The sequence below is a fragment of the Muscardinus avellanarius genome (genome assembly GCF_963383645.1).
Source record: "Muscardinus avellanarius genome assembly, chromosome: 3".
Taxonomy (NCBI): domain Eukaryota; kingdom Metazoa; phylum Chordata; class Mammalia; order Rodentia; family Gliridae; genus Muscardinus; species Muscardinus avellanarius.
In genome coordinates, this window is record NC_137788.1 from 110,280,750 (window position 1) to 110,298,825 (window position 18,076).

Consider the following 18,076-nt stretch of genomic DNA (forward strand, 5'->3'; position numbering starts at 1 on the left):
CCTCTGCAGCTCCAGAGCCCCTGTTTCAAAGTAAGGAATACAAAGGGGATGAAGCTCCGAGGTCCAGTGCCCCTGGTTTCCATCCCAGTACCGGAAAAAACAAAAAGGCAGTTCTAATGATCCAGGTGAGAGCTTATTGGAGTGTGGAGCATGACAGTAGAAAAGGCAAGGCAGATGTAAGAACTCAGCAGCAGCCTCTGTAGGAATTAGTCGCCTGGAGTCGGAGTCGGGGCCGGCCCTTGCAGGGCGGTCTGAGCGCCCAGAGCGCTGGTGAGTGGTGTTGGGCTTGGAGGCTGCTTACTGGTGGGGTCTCTGGCATTCCCCAGGAGGATGGGGGGCTTTGTGACCCAGATGCCAAGTTACATGAGGGCAGAGGGCATCCCCAGGGAAGGGTCAGACAGGAGTGCAGAGTGCAGGGAGGGACATGCTGGCGCGAGCCCGCATCAGGCCGCTGCGCTGCCCAGGGGCCCTGGCAGCCTCGCCTCTGGACTAGGCCAGAGGACGCCCGGGCCACAGGGGCCAGCGCGGCCACGGCTTGAAGCGTGCTCTCAAGACTGCTCATGGGACGGTTAAGAGTATTTGCAGCTATTTCTACTGGATTCCTAGCAGCTCTTGGTTAAAAAGATGAGAGCACTGAGACAGAAGTTAAATGATTTAAGGTCCCACAGATACTCGGCTTTTTAATGAAACAGTGGGGTCATAATTTAAGGTAGAGAGAGAGAGAGAGTGAGTGTGTGTGTGTGTGTGACTGAGACTTGAACCCAGGGCATCCTGCCCCTGCCCTATTTTATTTTTTGGTGGTGTTGGGGGCGGCACCCAGGGGCTTTCTACCTCTAGGCTATACTCCCAGACCTATTTTATATTTTTATTTGGAAACAGGGTCTCACTACATTGCTGAGAGCCTCACTAAGTAGCTGAGGCTGGCTTCGAACCCGTGCGATCCTCCTGTCTCAGCCTCCCAAGCGCGGGGATTACAAGCGCGCACCACCACACCCAGCTTCCCCTGCCCTATTTTATTTCTATTTTGAAACAAGGTCTCACTAGGTTGCTAAGAGTCTTACCACTTGCTGAAGCCGTCCTCAAACCTGGATCCTCCTGTCATAGCCTCCCAAGTCCTGGGATTCCAGGTGTCTGCCAGCACGCCAGGGTTAAATAGTTCTAACTAAACATTTTCGGTTTTACCTATTGTCAGTCTCTGACTTCATCTGATACAGCTTCCATATTAGAGTTTAGGGTGAATTCTCTACTAAATTTTGCCTGTATTTAAGAATGAACTGGGAAAGGGGGAAAGCAAGTGTTTCTGGGGCAGGAGGAGCAGTCACAGTGAGGGTAACCGCAGCTTTTGCTGCAGATGTGGTACTGAAATTGCACACCGCCTTCTCATGAGCGGGGCTCTTTCCCCAGTAGGATCTGAACTCAGGGCATCATCTATTGGTTTGGAGAGAGCGAGGGCTTTTAAATCATTGAGTACCATTTAATAAACCGGGCGTGGTGGTGCCTGCCTATAATCCCAGGGCTTACAAGACTGAGGCAGGAGGAACTCGGGGGTTCAAGGCCAGCCTCGGCAACCTAGTAAAGTGGGGCGGGGGTGCGGTGGGATCCCGTCTGGAGCCAGCGCAGCGCTCAGCCCCGGTGTGTTCCGCAGCGCCCCGGGGCTCGGCCGCTGAGCGGAGGTCCGGGGGCCCGGCATGGCGGGCGTGCGGCGGCGCGCGAGCCAGGCCTGGCCCGAGGAGCGCGGCGAGCGCGAGCACGGGCTCTACAGCCTGCACCGCATGTTCGACATCGTGGGCACCCACCTGACGCACCGCGACGTACGCGTGCTGTCCTTCCTCTTCGTGGACGTGATCGACGACCGCGAGCGTGGCCTCATCCGCGACGGCCGCGATTTCCTGCTGGCCCTGGAGCGCCAGGGCCGCTGCGACGAGAGCAACTTCCGCCAGGTGCTGCAGCTGCTACGGATCATCACCAGGCACGACCTGCTGCCCTATGTCACCCTGCGCAAGCGGCGGGCAGGTGGGGCCGGGGGACAGAGGAGGGAGGGGGAGGGGCGGGATGGACAAGTGGAGGGCGCCGGCTGAGCCGCCCTTCTCCCCAGTGTGCCCAGATCTCGTAGACAAGTACCTGGAGGATACCTCCATCCGCTATGTGACCCCCAGAGCCGTCAGTGATCCGGAGCCGAGGCCCCCCCAGCCCCCCAAAACAGGTGAGACTGCCCCTCCCCGGCTCTGAGCCAGCGGGCGCCCTTAAGGCCCGCTCTAGCCAGCTTTCTCTTCACTGTGACCAAACCCTGAGGAAGAAAGGGTGCTTTGGCTCCTTCTGGGTTCAGCCCGCAGAAAGGCGGCAGGATTTAAAGCTCAGGGAGCTGGGAACGCTGCTCTCACCTCATGGCTGCCAGGGAACAAGGGAAGGGACCAGGGACAGGCCTGTCCCCAAGGCCACGCCCGCGTCCTCCCCTCCTCCAGCCACAGGCCACCTCTGACCTGGCTGTGCGGCCTGGCAAGCCCATGAGCTCCCTGGTCCAGCATCAGTGAGAGAGCGCCGCACCCACACTCGTCCCCATACATCCCAGGGTGGTGCTCTCACTGGTCACCTGAGCCGCCTTCCTGCGGGCACCCACCTGCTCTGTGCCGTGGGGAATGTCTGCTTCTGCCGCCCTCACTGCTCCCCTCTCCCCCGGCCAGTGCCTCCCCACTACCCTGTGGTGTGCTGCCCTGCTCCGGGTCCTCAGATGTGTAGCAAGCGGCCAGCCCGAGGGAAAGCCTCGCTCGGGAGCCAGCGGAAACGCCGGAAGTCGGTGACGTCGGACCCCAAGGAAAAGCAGACATGTGGTGAGCCAGCCCAGGGGCTCTGGAGGGGAGGTCCAGAGAGCTGCGGGCACCAGGCAGCCCAGGTAGTGAGCCTGGGGACTCCTGAGAGCTGCGGGCGCCAGGCAGCCCAGATAGTGAGACTGGGGGCTCCAGAGAGCTGCGGGCCCCAGGCAGCCCAGGTAGTGAGACCGGGGGCTTCCGAGAGCCGTGGGCCCCAGGCAGCCCAGGTAGTGAGCCCGGGGGCTTTTGAGAGCTGCGGGCGCCAGGCAGCCCAGATAGTGAGACCGGGGGCTCCAGAGAGCTGTGGGCGCCAGGCACCCTGTATAACAAGTCCAGGAGCTCCAGAGGGGAGGTTTAGGGAGCTGCGGGCGCCAGGCACCCTGGATTGCTGTGCATGATGAGGTCAGAGAGCCAGTGCCTGGCAGAGCACTTTGTCCTTGTGGCAGGTGCATCTCGACTCTTAGCAGTACCACATCAGAAGGGTGTCCTGGGATGAAGCAAGTCCAGCTGGAGTAGCAAGGTGAACTTAGGTGCTGTTAGCTAGGAAATACCTCACACATGCACAGCCATTGGGAAGCCGCATCCAGGCAGATTTTGGTCACAGGAAGGAATTCGTCCCAAAGGAGGTAGAGCAGCCGTCGGTGGCACCTGCTTGGCTGCCCTCCTCCCCTTCCAGCTTCCCCACTGGGTGGGGAACCCTTCTCGTGACCCCTCCAGCCCTGTCTCCTCCCACAGACATTAGGCTGCGGGTCCGGGCCGAGTACTGCCAGCACGAGACGGCTCTGCAGGGCAACGTCTTCTCCAACAAGCAGGACCCGCTGGAGCGCCAGTTTGAGCGCTTCAACCAGGCCAACACCATCCTCAAGTCCCGGGACCTGGGCTCCATCATCTGTGACATCAAGTTCTCCGAGCTCACCTACCTCGACGCCTTCTGGCGCGACTACATCAATGGCTCGCTGCTGGAGGCGCTCAAGGGCGTCTTCATCACGGACTCCCTCAAGCAGGCCGTGGGCCACGAGGCCATCAAGCTGCTGGTGAACGTGGACGAGGAGGACTACGAGCTGGGCCGGCAGAAGCTCCTGAGGAACTTGGTGCTGCAGGCTCTGCCCTGACGGCCGCCCACCCTGGAGCGCACATACTGTCTGGGTTTGTCTCTGCCCTTCCAGCCCGTCACGCCCTTGCCTTTTTTTTTTTAAGGAAAAGACAAAGGAAAATGGAAGTGGTGCCCCCACCCCACCCCACCGCACCGCAACCATTGTTTCTGTTTCCATTACCCAGCGCGTCTCTCCAGCCGCCTTAGCTGAGCCGTGAGCACGCGGGCAGGGAGAGGCGAGGCCTCGGGCCGGGCTCGGTGTGAGGGGCTCGGTGTGAGGGGCTCGTGAGCACTGCTCTGGGCGCAGAGGGGCCAGCAGCACTTGGACTTACCAGGGCTCCTAAGTTCTGCAAAACCAAAGGGCTGTGAGGAGGGAGCTGTGCGGAAGCGGGGCTCTGGAGTATGTTGTGGAAATAATCACCACCCTCTTACAAATTACAGAATTTTTAAAAAATACAGACGCCGCAGCCCTGTGCACTGTCTCCTGACCTCTGGTGCTGCCCCTCAGTCTCCTGGCCTCTGGGCCAGACTGCTGCCCGCAGGCGCCTTCCCTTCGCCCATCAGACCCTCAAGGGAGGAACAGAGGGGCCAGGGCCTGCCTGCTCAGCTGCCCCACCATGACGGTGCACACATGGGCGATGGGAAAGCAGCTACTGCCCAAGCAGGCTCCCCCGAGGTGGGGAAGGGGAGCGCATCGCTCTCCTTCCGTGTTTCAGTGAAAATAAATAGCATGCCCTGCAGCCCTACCCCTTTGCTTTCTTATGGCTTGGGCACAGGGTGCCACTGGAGAGAGAGAGAGAAGTACCACACTCCCGCTGCTGCTCCTTCCTCCCAGGACAGGACTGGACGGGACAAAACAAGCTGGCGTGTGCAAGGGCTGCGCTGTCTAGGCAGGGAGGCACGCTGAACGAGCCCGGGGTCCAGGGCCAAGCCGGCCAGCAGGCACGCTCCCACCTCCCCAGCTCCCACAGACGTCCAGGCACAGACTTTATGATGATATATTTTTTTTCAATACCAGTGCTGCTCAGCCCTCAGCCTAACTTCAGTTTTCATGAAATAAACAGTGACGACATAAGTTTCCACTTTTCTCAAACTGAAATCTGAGCTCAGGTTGAGAGTTTCTTCTTTCCAAAGAAGTGGAGCCTGTGTTCTCTGGAGCCAGGCCCTCCTGGTGAGGGCAGCAGTGCCTGGGCTGCCTAAACCTCCGGCAGCCCGGCTCGGTTTGGAGCGGCACCCAACTCACAAGTCAACACCCCGAGGACAGCAGGTGAGCCGGGCTGCCATAGAGGTCAGGCCTGCGGTGCTGGAACACAGGCAGGTGTTGGCGCAGCTGCTGCAGGAAGCTGAGGTCGATCCGGGCGAGGCAGAGGCCTGGGCCCTCCGAGCAGCAGGCCACCACCGTGCCCCAGGGGTCTACCACCATGCTGTGACCGTAGCTTGCTCTCTTCTCGTGGTGGCGCCCACACTGGGCTGCCGCCACCACGTAGCACTGGGTCTCGATGGCCCGGGCCCGCAGCAGTACCTGAGGACGAGACGCAGGCTCGCTGAATGCTGGCAGCTGGCAGGAAGGGCGGGCGGGGCCGCTTCGGCCATCCACCCATTCTGATGAGTGCCTAGGATCTCTACAGAAGCTGGCTGTGGCGGGCAAGACACTCTGAGGAAGGAGTTCTCCCACTAAGTAGGAGGGGGAAGAGTCTTGCGAGTGGTCAGGCGAAGCGAGAGGCTGGAGAAGGCTGTTTGCGTTGCTGCTGTTCTGTTTGCATGCTGAGGACTGGCCCAGGTGCATTCTCCCTCCAACCCCATTTTATTTATTTCTTGGAAACAGGGCCTCCCTAAGTTGCCGGAGCTGGCTTCGAACCTCTGATCCTCCTCCCAGTACTGTGATTATAGGCGCGCACCACCACGCCCAGCTGGCCCCTATGTTTTAAAGCTGTGTGTCCTTTTACCTCCCAGTGGGCAGGACCTGTAACAGATCCGAAAGCTGAAGGGTAGGTGAGCACCTCTGCTCCCGCTTGAGCCAAGGCCAGAGAGAGTTCAGGGAAGCGCATGTCATAGCAGACGGCCAGGCCAATCTGGAATGGAAAGGAGTCCCGCTTCATCTCCGTCCCTTTGTCCCCACGCCCAGGACCTCCTCTTCGGCTGCTTGCCCTTATTCCCACGCCCTCCCTCGTCCTCCTCCCACCTTGCCTGCTGGCGTGCTGACAGGCGGCTTGAGGCTGGGCCCAGGCATGGTGGAGTTGCTCTCGCGCATGGGGCCCTGGCCTGGAATCTCCACGTCACACAGATGCGTCTTCCTGTAAGTGGCCACTATTGACCCTGGAGGGTGAGGGAGGAGGTACACTTGGTGCCGTGCCCTGGACACCCCCTCAGCTTGTCTCCTCTTGAGGAGAGAATTTATAGGTGAGGAACAGGAGGACAGGGACCCCTAAAACCCTGGATCAAGGAAACAGCTGAGAGTTTAGGTGGGAGAGGCAGTTGAGTTAGAGTTGTAAAGCCTCACCTTTGCTGTTCAGAAGCACGTGACAGTTGTAGATTTTCTGAGTCTGCTCCCAATCCTGGCCACGCTCATGGAAACCACCCAAGGACAGCCAAAGTCCACATTCCCTGGGGGGAGGGGATGCTGACAAGTCTTCCCAAGGCTACACGTTCATCTGGCAAGCCAGGATACTGCCCACCAAAGCCCCCAACCCTGCTTCCCTGATACCTGGCAAGCTGGGCATACTGCCCCAAAAGGTTCCCATCCAGTGGCTCAGACAAGCTGAGTGTCTCAGCAGGGTCCCGAGCAATGAAGTCAAATGCCTCGGGCAGGAACACCAGGCAAGCACCTAGTCGGGCAGCCTCTCGAATAAGCTCAGAACCCGCTTTAAAGTTCTGTTGCTTGTCTGGTGTGGAAGTCATCTGGCACACAGCCACCAGGGGCAAGTGCAAGGAAGAGGAGATAGCCATGGATCTGGGCCTGCAGACAGAACAGGCGGGATCCTCAGATTCCCTAGCATGAGGAAACTCCAGGCCAACGACAGACCCAAGCTAGAGGCAGCAAGGCTGGGTTTCCCTTTGATTCTGCTCTCACAGGGCAGGGGCTCCCCAATCATGTTCTAGGGATGGCTGACACCTCTGGGTCTCAGCATCTGCCATGTGCCAGGCACTGAGGAACAGCAAAACATGTTACCTGGGTGGAGCACACCGTACTGAGAGTCGAGGTATCCGGAGTCCAGGACACACAAGGGCCAGGAGCTGGAGACCAGGCCTGGTGGTGAAACCTTGCCTGAGGAGGGTGAGAAGGGCAAGCCCCTTTTCAAGCAACAGCTTTCCAGGATTATCCGAGGTCGCCCTTCACACTGCGAGGCTGAGTGGGGGCCCAGCCAGTCACCCTCACCCCAAACTATGGGCCATGGAAGGAAGCCAAAGAGTGGGAGGATGGAGAAGCAGACCACGACTGGCGCCTGAACGGCTCAACCTCAGAGATCCATTCCACGGAAGCCCTTTCCAACTGTGCCAAACGTCTCCACAGTCCAAAAGTCACCTTGGGGAACTTCTCTCATCTCCCCAAGCCCGGCGCTACGCCGCGCGCCTGCGCAGCGCTACAGACTCACGGCAGGGCCTCTTCCACCCCCAGGACCTCGGGGGCAAGTCCTGGCTCCCGTCCGTCCCACCCCCCGGGTGGGCAAAGGCGCAGGACCAGACCCCACCCGCGCCCGCCCGGACCTCGCCGGCCCGGGGCCGCGGCCGCACACGTCGGGGCCCCTCGGATGGCGCCCGCTTGTAGCGGGCGGGACGGGAGCGAGTCCTACATGGATGGAGACACGGGCAAGACGATCCGCCGGGGGGACTCGAAGTAGCGGCCAGCAGCCGGCGTGTCGGGGGCGGGGACCTGTCACCGGAAGTGACGTTGCCCTAGCAGGAAGCGGAGTACGGCCTGTTGCCGGAAGTGACGTGGGCGGGCCTGCCGCCGGAAGTGGGGCGGGCGGCGAACATGGCGGAGGCCAACGGGCGCGCCGGCAGGAGCGGCGGCAGCGGCGCGGGCAAAGGGGCGGTGTCAGCCGAGCAGGTGCGGCGCTGAGGGCCGGGCGGGCGGCGGGCGACGTGCGGAGGGTGCGGGGCCGGGGCCGCCGCGCCCCGTCTCGCTTAGCGAAGATGGTCGGCGGGCGGGCGGGCAGAGTCGCTCATTTCCCTGCACTGGGCCGCGACCCGGCGCGGGAGCCCTCGGCGCCGGCTGCCCGGTACCGGGCGCTCTTCAGAGCCGCGGCCCCCCGCGCTCCGCCTCGGCTCCGCGCTGTTTGGTTCCGCCTGGGGTCAGTGTTAAATCGACTCTACAGACACCGAAAGCCCTTTCCGATCCGGGGGCGCAGTGTCTGATCCATGAATCTGAGCGCCCTTTTGTGCCCTGGGAATCGTCGTTTGCTAATAGTGGGGCTAGTGTTTAATCGGAGCGAGAAGAAATCTACACAGTAGAAATGAAATCGGGCAGCATTTATTTTAATTATAGGTTTATTTGTCAGTTACCTGTGGAACAGTTAACACAGGCAAAGGTTTCTGTCTAAAGTTTTGTTGTTTATTGGTACTGGGGATTGAACCCAGGGCATTCTACCTCCAAGCTACACCCCCCAATCCCATTTTATTTTTTTAATTCTGAAACAGCGTCACTAAATTGCTCCTCTCTCAGCCTCCCAAGTACTGGGGTTACAGGCCAGCGCCACCCTGTATAAAGATTGTAGAAATTGCCCTCGACCGCGAAAGACCAGTCTGTGGGATAAAGTAAGACGTGCAGAGGGTTAGTATGAGGCAGAGTATGAGTGTTTCACTAGACGTACAAAGTGCCAAGGATGGGGGACAGTTTCTCACAGTGGGAAGAAGGAACCGTTTTGAGGGTCTACCTCATGCTGGGCAGTCTGCTGGTCATAGGAAAGCATACAGGAAACATCTTCAAGCTGGTCACAGACTCATTTGAGGGGGAAAAGCCAACAACGAAGATTTATGTGCTGCTCCGAAAAAAAAACCCTTCTTTATGACAGCTGGAAGAGAAACTCCTAATGATCAAAGAGCCGAGGGATCTGGCAGGTGGTGGAAAGAGAAGCCATGGTAGAGTGGGATGTCTGAGGACATCCTTAGCACTGGGGTCAGACAGACTGGGTGTGAGCTCCATTTCTATTATTTACTGTTTATACATGATCACCCCGGAGTTACTGCAAAGCTTTCCCTAGCTGTAAAAACATAAAGCACCTGACTTATCATTGTATATGGTTATCAGGCAAGACAATTCATGCAGAACTCTCTGTACAGTGTTTAAAGTACAGCATGTGTTTAATAAATGCTAGTTAGCTTTTGTTCTCTAGAGGAGACAGTTCTTCAGCTCAATGAACTCAGGCAGCCTACCCCAAGCGACATCCCCCCCCCCGTGTGTGTGTGTGTGTGTGTGTGTGTGTGTGTGTGGTGCTGAGGATTGAACCCAGGGCCATTCAGCCTCCAAGCTCCACCACCCTTCCTGTTTTTTATTTTTATTTTGAAACAGTCTTGCTAGGTTGATGAGAGTCTCACTCCTTGCTGAAGCTGTCCTTGAACCTGCGACCCTCCCGTCTCGGCCTCCCAGGTACTGGGATGACAAGCAAGCGCCACCACACCTGGCTGTTTTTGTTTTGAAACCGAGTCTTGCTAGGTTGCTGAGAATATTGCTGAGATCAGCTGAATGGATGAAAAAGTTAGTCAAGCAAAGAAAGAAGCGGCCGATGTTCTAGATAGAGGCAGTATTATGTCCCAAGGCACTAAGGCGTGTTTGGAATCCACGGGGACCTAAATTCTGAGGTGAATTACAGCAGTCAAATCTGAAGAAAATAGGCATAAAAGAGGAATTCTAGGGTGTGGCTCAGTTACCTCTCTTTGGTGGATGATGGTGCCATAGGAAGGTAGGAAATGAGCAGGTTTGGCGAGAGATTTATTTGGGGGTCTTTAATTTGGTTTTGTCATGGGACATACGGGTCTGGCATTCAGTAGGCAGTCTATAAATCCTAAGGAGCTGTGCGTGGCAGCACGTGCCTGTACCTGTAATCCTAGTACTCAGGAGGCCGAGACAAGAGGATCACAGGTTTGACACCAGCCTCAGCAATTTGGCAAGACTTGGCAACCTAGTGATACCTTGTTTCCAAACCAAATGTAAAAGAGCTGGGGTGTAGCTCAGAGGTGAATGACCAGCACTAAATAAATAGATAAATGAAACACGCTTGACATTAAGGGCTCCAGTGGAGTCACGACTGCGGCATGTTTATGAGTGGCAGAGAAGGCCATGGCTGTAGGTGACAATGATCATTTTCTGTAGTTTGTGCTGAGAGTGAAGAGAAATAGAAAAAAGGCAGAACCGCCACTTGAGGGGTGAGAAAAGCCCTCAAATACACTTGCAGACTGTGCTGGCTCAGTGTTGAGGGTGTCCCTTAACGTGCTCTGGCCTTGGTTGTGTTCCACAGAAAACACTGTAAAATGAACGTACATTTGTTTGGTCTGTGCTGCAAATTCAAGCCACGCATGCTCCTATGGACAAGATGGATGCTAGCAGCACACTGTGCTGGCACTTACTTATCTTCTGTTACTTTTAATCACTGCCACTTCAACTAAGGCTTGTGGATCGCAGAGGCTTTGTAACTGGAAGACGAGGGCTCTCAGTTGAGAGACCGGAAATCAGGCAGACCCCTCCATCCCACCCACCCCACGGTCATACTCGAGCTACTCGAGCTGGGCCTCCACTTGAATAGGGGCCACTGGAATAGAGAATAAGGGCAGGAGAGGAGAGGAGAGTTGGGAAGCCGACTGACGCGGAGTTTAGGGACCAGCTTGTTCAGTTACGTCATAGTCTAAGTTAGAAAGTCGGATGGGTACTTCCCTGGCTGGGCAGACGCCATGATCACGAAGGCGGCTTCCCAGGGCGAGGCTTATCCATTGCACTCCAGATGTGCTGACCCCTGCAATTTCCCCAAAGTGGGAAACAAGACTGCATAATTTGTGGTAGTGGGAGACTGCATTTGCATTCTCCTTTAAAAGAAAAAAGAAAAAAAAAGTTGTCCTTACGTGAAGCAAGGTCACAGAAGTCTTTGTGTGGCAAAGAATCTGAGACGTCCTAACATAAGCCTTGAGGCAGTCACAGGACGTGTTGTACTATTTAGTATTTCCCTATTATTATATAAAGGAATATGTTGTAGGAAGTGGAAGAAACATGGGAAAAAGCACAAACTAGGAGCAGGTGGCCCACTCCTGCCAGACAGGTGGCTGTCCTGGCGTCTGGAGCCCTCCCTCGAAAGGCCCCTGCGCTGCGATACACGTGTGGACAGACAGGGCTTTCCAGTCGACGTGCAGTGTCCTGCCAGACATGCCGGCCTGCACCTGTGATCCCAGGGCCTGGGAGGTTGATACAGAAAGATCACAGGTTCAGACCAGCCTCGGTGAGACCGGGTCAGAATTTACAACACACAGCAGAGGTGTAGCTCAGAGGACTAGCTCCTTATACATGAGGGGGAAAGAGAAGCTGAGTAGCTCAGTTACACAGCACGTAAACAGGCAGGGATGTGTGCGGCCAGAGGCTGAGATCGGGTTCTTCCCTAGACCTCGTTGTCACTTAAGGAAGAGTTTCAAGAAGCAGTTGAAGACTGAGAAAAGCCGGGTGATTATGCAGCTAGGTGGGAGGCCTTCGAGATCCTTGGCAGGATCCTGTGATACCAACAGAGACAGAAGGAGATTTATTTATTATTTACTTGATGGTATTGGGGGCTGAATTCAGAGGCATTCTGCCTCTGAGCTAGACCTCCAGCCCTGGTTTTTATTTTTCAAACAGGGTTTTGCTAGGTTGACAAGAGTCTTGCTACTTGCTGAGGCTGGCCTCCAACCTTCACTCCTCCTGTCTCAGCCTCCCAAATACTAAGCTTAGAGACAGGCACTGCCATGTCAGCTCAGAAGGCAATTTAAAGTGAGTCGTGAGTGAAGCAGAGGCAGTGGCTAGAGATTAGTCAGAAAATTCTGATGATGAGAAGGGATGAGTACCATTATTGGGTGGAGTAATAGAGAAGGTTTTCTTTGATAGAGTTGACGACATTTGTCACGAAAGGGGGGCTCTAGCCATGTGAGGTGATGCACGCCATTATCCCAGTGCTCGGGAGCCTGTGACAGGACTGCAGGTTTGCAGCGGGCCTCGGCAACCTAATGAGGCCCTCTGCAACTTAGTGAGACCCTGTTTCAAAATAATAAAAAGGGCTGGGGTGTGGCTGAGAGGTAGCGTGCCCTGGGTTCAGTCCCCGGCACCAAGGATGAATGCAGGAATGGAGGCAGGCCGCCAGTGAAGCGGTGTCCCTGGAAGGCCTACGCAGGTGTGTGCAGACACGGCCTCCACCTGCTCATCCACTGCCCCAGCAGCCGGGAGGCTGAGTCAGGGTGATTGCAAGTCTGAGGCCAGTCTGGGCAACTTCGACATTGTATCAAAATAAAAAATAAACAAGCTGGGGCACACATCCCAGAGCTGGCATATCACAGGTTGGAAGCCAATTGTGGCAATTTACCGAGGCTCTCTTAGCTATTTTGTCAGATCCTGTTTCCAAATAAAAAATAAAGTAGGGCTAGGGGGTTAGCTCAGAGGTAGAATGCTTCTGGGTCCAGCACTAGCACCACAACAAAACTAATAGCAATTAAAATTAAACAATAAAAAAGCTGGGGCTGGGCATGGTGGAGCATGCCTGTAATCCTAGTACTTGGGAAGCTGAGACAAGAGGATCACAGGTTTGAGGCCAGCCTCAGCAACTTAGCAAGATCTCATTTCAAAATAAAAAGGGCTAAGTGGCCGGGCATGGTGGAGCACTCTTGTAATCCCCACACTTGGGAGGCAGACACAGGAGGATCTCGCAGGTTCGAAGCCGGCCTCTCTGGTTTATGAGACTGTTTCCAAATTTAAAAAAATATAAAATAGGTCTGGGAATGTAGCCCAGAGGTAGAAGGGTTTCCAGGAACCCCAGGACCACCAAAAAAGAGAGACAGACAGACAGACAGACAGACAGACACACACACACACACACACATACACACACACACACGGAGGGAGGGAGGGAGGGAGGGGACCGTGTGTAGCTCAGAGGTAGAATGATGATCCGCAGTGGAGCCAGCGCCCTCTGCCGGCCTTACCCGCCAGCCCCACCCTCACTGTGCCCGCCTCCTCCCCAGGTCATAGCGGGCTTCAACCGCCTCCGCCAGGAGCAGCGGGGCCTGGCATCCAAAGCCGCCGAGCTGGAGATGGAGCTGAACGAGCACAGGTAGGCAGGCGCGGGCGGGCGGGCGGGCGGGCGGGCTGCGGGCCTGGGGGCTGCGCGGGCCGGTCTGAGCCGCCCTGTCCTCCGCTCAGCCTGGTGATCGACACGCTCAGGGAGGTGGACGAGACGCGGAAGTGCTTCCGCATGGTGGGGGGCGTGCTGGTGGAGCGGACGGTCAAGGAGGTGCTGCCCGCCCTGGAGAGCAACAGGGAGCAGGTGAGCCGACGGGGCGGGCGGGCGGGCTCCGCGCCGGTCATCGAGCCTTGGGGCAGAAGCACCTGAGAGCTGGCTGAAATGCGACTCCGTGGGACTTCCTAGCCAGGCGTGGGCATCCTGCCATCCCAGACTGGGGAGGCTGAGACGAGAGGACGGCTTTAAGGCCAGCCTCTGCAACCCAGTAAGACCCTGTCTAAAAACAAAAGGGGCCATGAGTGTAGCTCAGTTAGAACGCCCCTGTTTCTGCCTGAGTTCAATATCCAGTATCAAAGGAAAACTGCACATTCCTGGACCTCTGAATCTCAGCCTCAGGAGTGCCACCGCCACATTTTAAAGGAAAGCTCAAGCTGGGCGCAGTGAGCACGCCTGTCTTCCCAGCCACATTTTAAAGGAAAGCTCAAGCTGGGCGCAGTGAGCACGCCTGTCTTCCCAGCGCTTGGGAAGCGGAGACAGGAGGATTGCAGGTTCAAAGCCATCCTCAGCTACTTAGCTTCTCAGCAACTTAGCGACACCCTGTTTCAGAATAGATAAAATAGGTCTGGTGGTGTAGCCCAGAGGTAAAAGGCCCCTGGGTTCCATCCCCAGTACCACACACACAAAAACCCCGCTCAGGTGGGTGTGGGAACCCTGGATTTAAACCCCGGTACTAGAAAAACAAGCAGCTCAGTTGATAAACCACTGTGTTTGAGAGGGATCCCCTCCTGTCGGGCTGTCCTGGTGCCAGTGAGGGCGAGGTTAGCGGTTAGACCCGCCCGTCCTCTCACTGCCCTGCCCACAGCCCCGGGTAGGGAGAGGGAGGCCCAGCCCCTGGGGTCCCTGTTGCTTGCCCTCTAGATACAGAAGATCATCGAGACCCTGACACAGCAGCTCCAGGCGAAGGGGAAGGAGCTGAACGAGTTCCGGGAAAAGCACAACATCCGCCTCATGGGGGAAGAAGAGAAGCCTGCCGCCAAGGAGAGTGCCGAGGGGGCCGCCAAGGCCGGCTCCGCGGGCGTGCTGGTGTCCTAGCGCCTCTGCCGCCCACGCCCACTCCTCAGCTCTGTTCACTGTTATTATTTCCTGCTATTGTAAGATGTTTTTGTTAATTAAATGTTTTGGTCAGAATGCTTAGCTGTGGCCGAAACTTTCTCTCTAGTGGGGTGGGTTTGTTTAAGAGCAGGGAACAGCGCATGGTTTGCAGGTCTTGTTTCCAACACGTTGGGAGCTCCAGTATCAGAACAGACCCATGCCAAGTCCTCCCCTGCAAATAAAGATGTGTCTGCTCATTTACTGCCTTCCACACAAAAACAAAAGATGGACGACAATGTTGACTCTCTGATTGAAATTTAATAAGCGTTTGGAGCAGGCAGGAGTCTGGTGAACAGCCCCCCGTGGGCCGCACCCGAGGTTCGGCGCCCTTAGCACTGACCCTCAGACGAGGAGGTCCAGGACGAAGACCTGCGGGCTGGCCGTGCTGCCGTCCTCGCCGAAGCCCCCCACCAGGTAGAGCCGGTCGTTCCAGAGGCAGGTCTGGTGGCCCACGCGCTTCAGCGAGCGGTCCTCGCAGGGGAAATGGAACCACAGGGGCTGCGGCTGGCCTGCGGGCGGGGGCACTTACCGAGGCTCACCCGCTCGCGCGCAGCCTTGCATTTTACTCCCTGGCAGGCCTGGACTGAACCCAGCGATCTGCCACAGGGCCATGCCCCCAGCCCCTTTTACTTTTTGCCTGACAGGGTCTCGCAGAGGCTGGTTTTGAACTTGAGCCTCCTTCCTCAGCCTCCCGAGCGGCTGGAATTTAAGCATGTCCCCTGTGCCCAGCAGGACTGAACAGGACCCAATGCTTGTCCGCTGTCTCGGGGCTCCGGGGTTTACTGCTGTACGGTGTATCCCTCTGTCCCCCTTCCCGGGCTCTGTAATGTTAGGCCCCCCTCCCTTCAACACTGGCTCTCACGGGCGTCATAGATGTAGAGGTCATTGCAGACGGTGTCTCTCGCTCTGGTCAGCGTTTCTCCACCAAACAGCACGGCGAAGGGCCCCACCACGGTGCAAGAGTGATAGCGCAGCCCCCGCGGGCCCTGCAGGGACCCCCGCCCACGGCCCACCAGCCGCTCAAGCTGTTCCGTCAGGCGAGGGGCCCTCGGCGGCTCGTCCTGGGAGGAGAAAGCGCCTGTGAAGGGTTGGGGCGTCGCACCCGAGCCTGCCCGCGCCACCAAGAAGAGGACGCCGCGGGTACCTTAATTTTCCCGGGACTCCACCGCCCGATCACTTCGGGTTCGGCCGAGTTGCAGCCCCCAAAGAGCAGGAGCTGATGGCCGGGTCGGGGCCCAGGCGTCTGCAGCAGCGCGGCGCAGTGGCCGGAGCGCGAGGCCGTGCGGCAGGGCTCCTCCTGGTAGCTGCGGGAGGCAGAGATCCCGGCTGAGTGCGGCCTTCTAGAAAACGGGTTAGGTGCTGGCCTCGGCCCCTGGCCTCGCCAGGGGTCCAGAGGAGCCGGCCCTGGGCGGGCCGCGGGGGCGCCGTCAGCTGCCCGGGTCTGGGGGCTGTGCGCGCCCGCGCGTCCTGGGGAGGGGCCCAGGGGCTGCCCCCCGCCCGGGCCCTCTGGGGTGCAGGCCTGGCTCGGGGCGGGGAGGGGGCCCAGCTGGCCTCCATCTGGGGGCTGCGCGCGCCCGCGCGTCCCGGGGCCCGCGTACCAGTAGGTGCGCGCGCCGGGGTCCAGCCGCAGCGTCCACACGCTGCCGTGGCGGCGCTGGGTGCGCACGCCGCCCTCGCGGCCCGCCACGCGCAGCTCGCCGTCCGCCAGGCGCGTGCAGGTGTGGCCGCTGAGCCCGGCGGGGGCGCGGCCGGGGGCGGGCGCCCAGGCCTCCCAGGCGCCGCGCTCCGTGTCCAGCGCGCTCACGCCCGCGCCGCGCCGCGCGCCGTCCCAGCCGCCCACCACGCACAGCCAGCGGCCGCGCAGCGGGGCCGCCGCGTGGTGGCTGCGCGCCGGGCCGTCGGGGGCGTCCAGCGCCGCGGCGCGCCCCGCCTCGGGCTCCAGCAGCGCCGCGTCCCCGCGCGGCTGCCGCCCGCCGCCCGCCAGCCCGCCCACCACGTAGAGGCGGCCGCGCAGCTCGGTGCACGAGTGGAAGGCCCGCGCCAGCAGCGCGTCCGCCGCCACCGGCCGCCAGGCCCAGCCCGAGCGCCCCGCCGCCATGGCCGCCGGCGACGTGCGCGCGACCCGACCGCGGGGCGGGCCGCCGAGCGCCGGTTCCCATGGAGACCGGGCCGCTGCGGGGGCGGGCGCCGGCCAATGGGCATCCTGACGGATGGCAGACCTCGGAAAGGGGGGGACGGCCAGGTGCTCAGAACCCCTGCCGTGAGGGCCAGCTGTGGAGGGCCAGCCAGGTGTGCCAGGCCCGGTGTGCGAGGGCCAGGTGTGGAGGGCCAGGTGTGCCAGGGGCAGGTACTCCAGAGACCAGTGCTCCAGGGCCAGGTGTGTGAGGGGCAGGTGCACCAGGCCAGGTGTGGTGCCATGGTACCCGGGCCTTGAGGCTTAAGGGTTTCTGACTTGGACTGACTCCTGGGGATGAGGTAGGGAGCCCTAAGAGGCTGGAAGGCCAGGAAGTGGAAGAAGCTGAGCACTGGCCTGGGAGTCGGAGACTGGGCTGTGGTCCTAGCGATGGCCGCGCCCTTCTAGGCCTCAGCATCTTTCCCACTGGCTCAGGTGTCCCTAGGAAAAGGCATCGAAGGTCCTTTCAGATGTGGACACTAGAGGGCAGCAGAACCCAGGCTGTCAGGGCGCCGAGAGCAAGCAAGAATGAACAAATGGGAATAGGAATGTGAGGCCGGGTAACCCCAGAACCTGGAGGCTGAGGGGAGGCTCGCAGCCAGCTTCAGGAGCTAGTGAGGCCTCCACAACTCAGTGAGGCCCTGTTTCAAAATAAGGAATAAAAACGCGGGCCGGAGTTGTAGCTCAGAGGTAGAATGCCCCTGGTTCCATCCCCAGTACTGCCAAAAAAAAAAAAAAAAAAAAAAAAAAATTACATATATAAACCGGGCGTGGTGGCGCACATTTATAATCCCGCGCTTGGGAGGCTAAGACAGGAGGATCGCACAGGTTCAAAGCCAGCCTCAGCTACTGTGAGGCTCTCAGCAACTTAGTGAGACCCTGTTTCCAAATAAAGTATGAAATAGGGCTGGGAGTGTCGCCCAGAGGTAGAAAAGCCCCTGGGTTCCACCCCCAGTGCCACACACACACACACACACCTTAGGTGTGCTTGAGCACACCTTTTCACAAGCACACAGTAAGGACAGGGAGTGCCTTTCTTCTGATAAGATCCAGAGCAAGAGCTGCCCAGCCTCAGAAGCTGGGTGGAGGTGGAGTGAGAAGCAGTCTCTGCCCCTCCTCGACACCCCCCCCCTTTCATTCAAGCCAACTTCCTGGCAGTCTAGCTCTCCCTCCAGGACACTGTGAAGAATGGAGAGGCCCAGGTGCAAGCCGAGTGGTTTTAGGGGCAGGAGGAAACGCAGACAGATTCCAGCTCCCAGCCCAGCTGCGGGGGGGACACAGCCGGGATCTGTGTGGTGTGTGGGGCGGGGCCATAGGTGGGAGTCATGGCAGCTGCTTTTCCCTTTGCTCTCTGCCATCAGCCAATTCCCTGTTATGTCTGAGAAGAGAAGTCACGGACAAGCTGGGCGTGGTAGCGCACGCTTGTAATCCCAGCATCCGAGAGGCT

The 18,076-nt window shown here is 58.6% G+C and overlaps 4 protein-coding genes across 6 annotated transcripts; 2 read left to right on the forward strand and 2 right to left on the reverse strand.

Moving 5' to 3' along the window:
- Positions 1-1,688: 1,688 nt before the first annotated feature.
- On the forward strand, positions 1,689-3,919 carry DEDD (death effector domain containing; the record flags this gene model as incomplete). 3 transcript variants are annotated; one of them, XM_080692142.1, is made up of 4 exons in its annotated part: positions 1,689-2,013; positions 2,096-2,203; positions 2,682-2,900; positions 3,543-3,919. In XM_080692142.1, the coding sequence occupies 4 exons, from the start codon at positions 1,689-1,691 to the stop codon at positions 3,917-3,919; spliced, it is 1,029 nt and encodes a 342-aa protein (XP_080548268.1). The 3 variants fall into 3 exon arrangements, with proteins under 3 accessions (XP_080548268.1, XP_080548269.1, XP_080548270.1); XM_080692143.1 differs by having other exon boundaries at positions 2,682-2,828; XM_080692144.1 differs by lacking the exon at positions 2,096-2,203 and having other exon boundaries at positions 2,682-2,828.
- A 1,227-nt stretch (positions 3,920-5,146) lies between these two features.
- On the reverse strand, positions 5,147-7,131 carry NIT1 (nitrilase 1; the record flags this gene model as incomplete). Its single annotated transcript, XM_080691530.1, has 6 exons — positions 7,070-7,131; positions 6,605-6,856; positions 6,401-6,504; positions 6,083-6,216; positions 5,847-5,972; positions 5,147-5,422 (listed from the first exon to the last, which is right to left on the reverse strand). Exons 2-6 carry the CDS (start codon positions 6,844-6,846, stop codon positions 5,147-5,149), a joined length of 882 nt encoding a protein of 293 aa, XP_080547656.1. The 5' UTR covers positions 6,847-6,856; positions 7,070-7,131.
- Positions 7,132-7,873: 742 nt separating this feature from the next.
- Positions 7,874-14,396, forward strand: PFDN2 (prefoldin subunit 2; the record flags this gene model as incomplete). The annotated part of the gene is made up of 4 exons (XM_080693345.1): positions 7,874-7,948; positions 13,087-13,175; positions 13,265-13,388; positions 14,223-14,396. 4 exons carry the CDS (start codon positions 7,874-7,876, stop codon positions 14,394-14,396), a joined length of 462 nt encoding a protein of 153 aa, XP_080549471.1.
- Positions 14,397-14,798: 402 nt separating this feature from the next.
- On the reverse strand, positions 14,799-16,554 carry KLHDC9 (kelch domain containing 9; the record flags this gene model as incomplete). The annotated part of the gene is made up of 4 exons (XM_080691531.1): positions 14,799-14,965; positions 15,319-15,517; positions 15,601-15,760; positions 16,055-16,554. 4 exons carry the CDS (start codon positions 16,552-16,554, stop codon positions 14,799-14,801), a joined length of 1,026 nt encoding a protein of 341 aa, XP_080547657.1.
- Between the last annotated feature and the right edge of the window lie 1,522 nt (positions 16,555-18,076).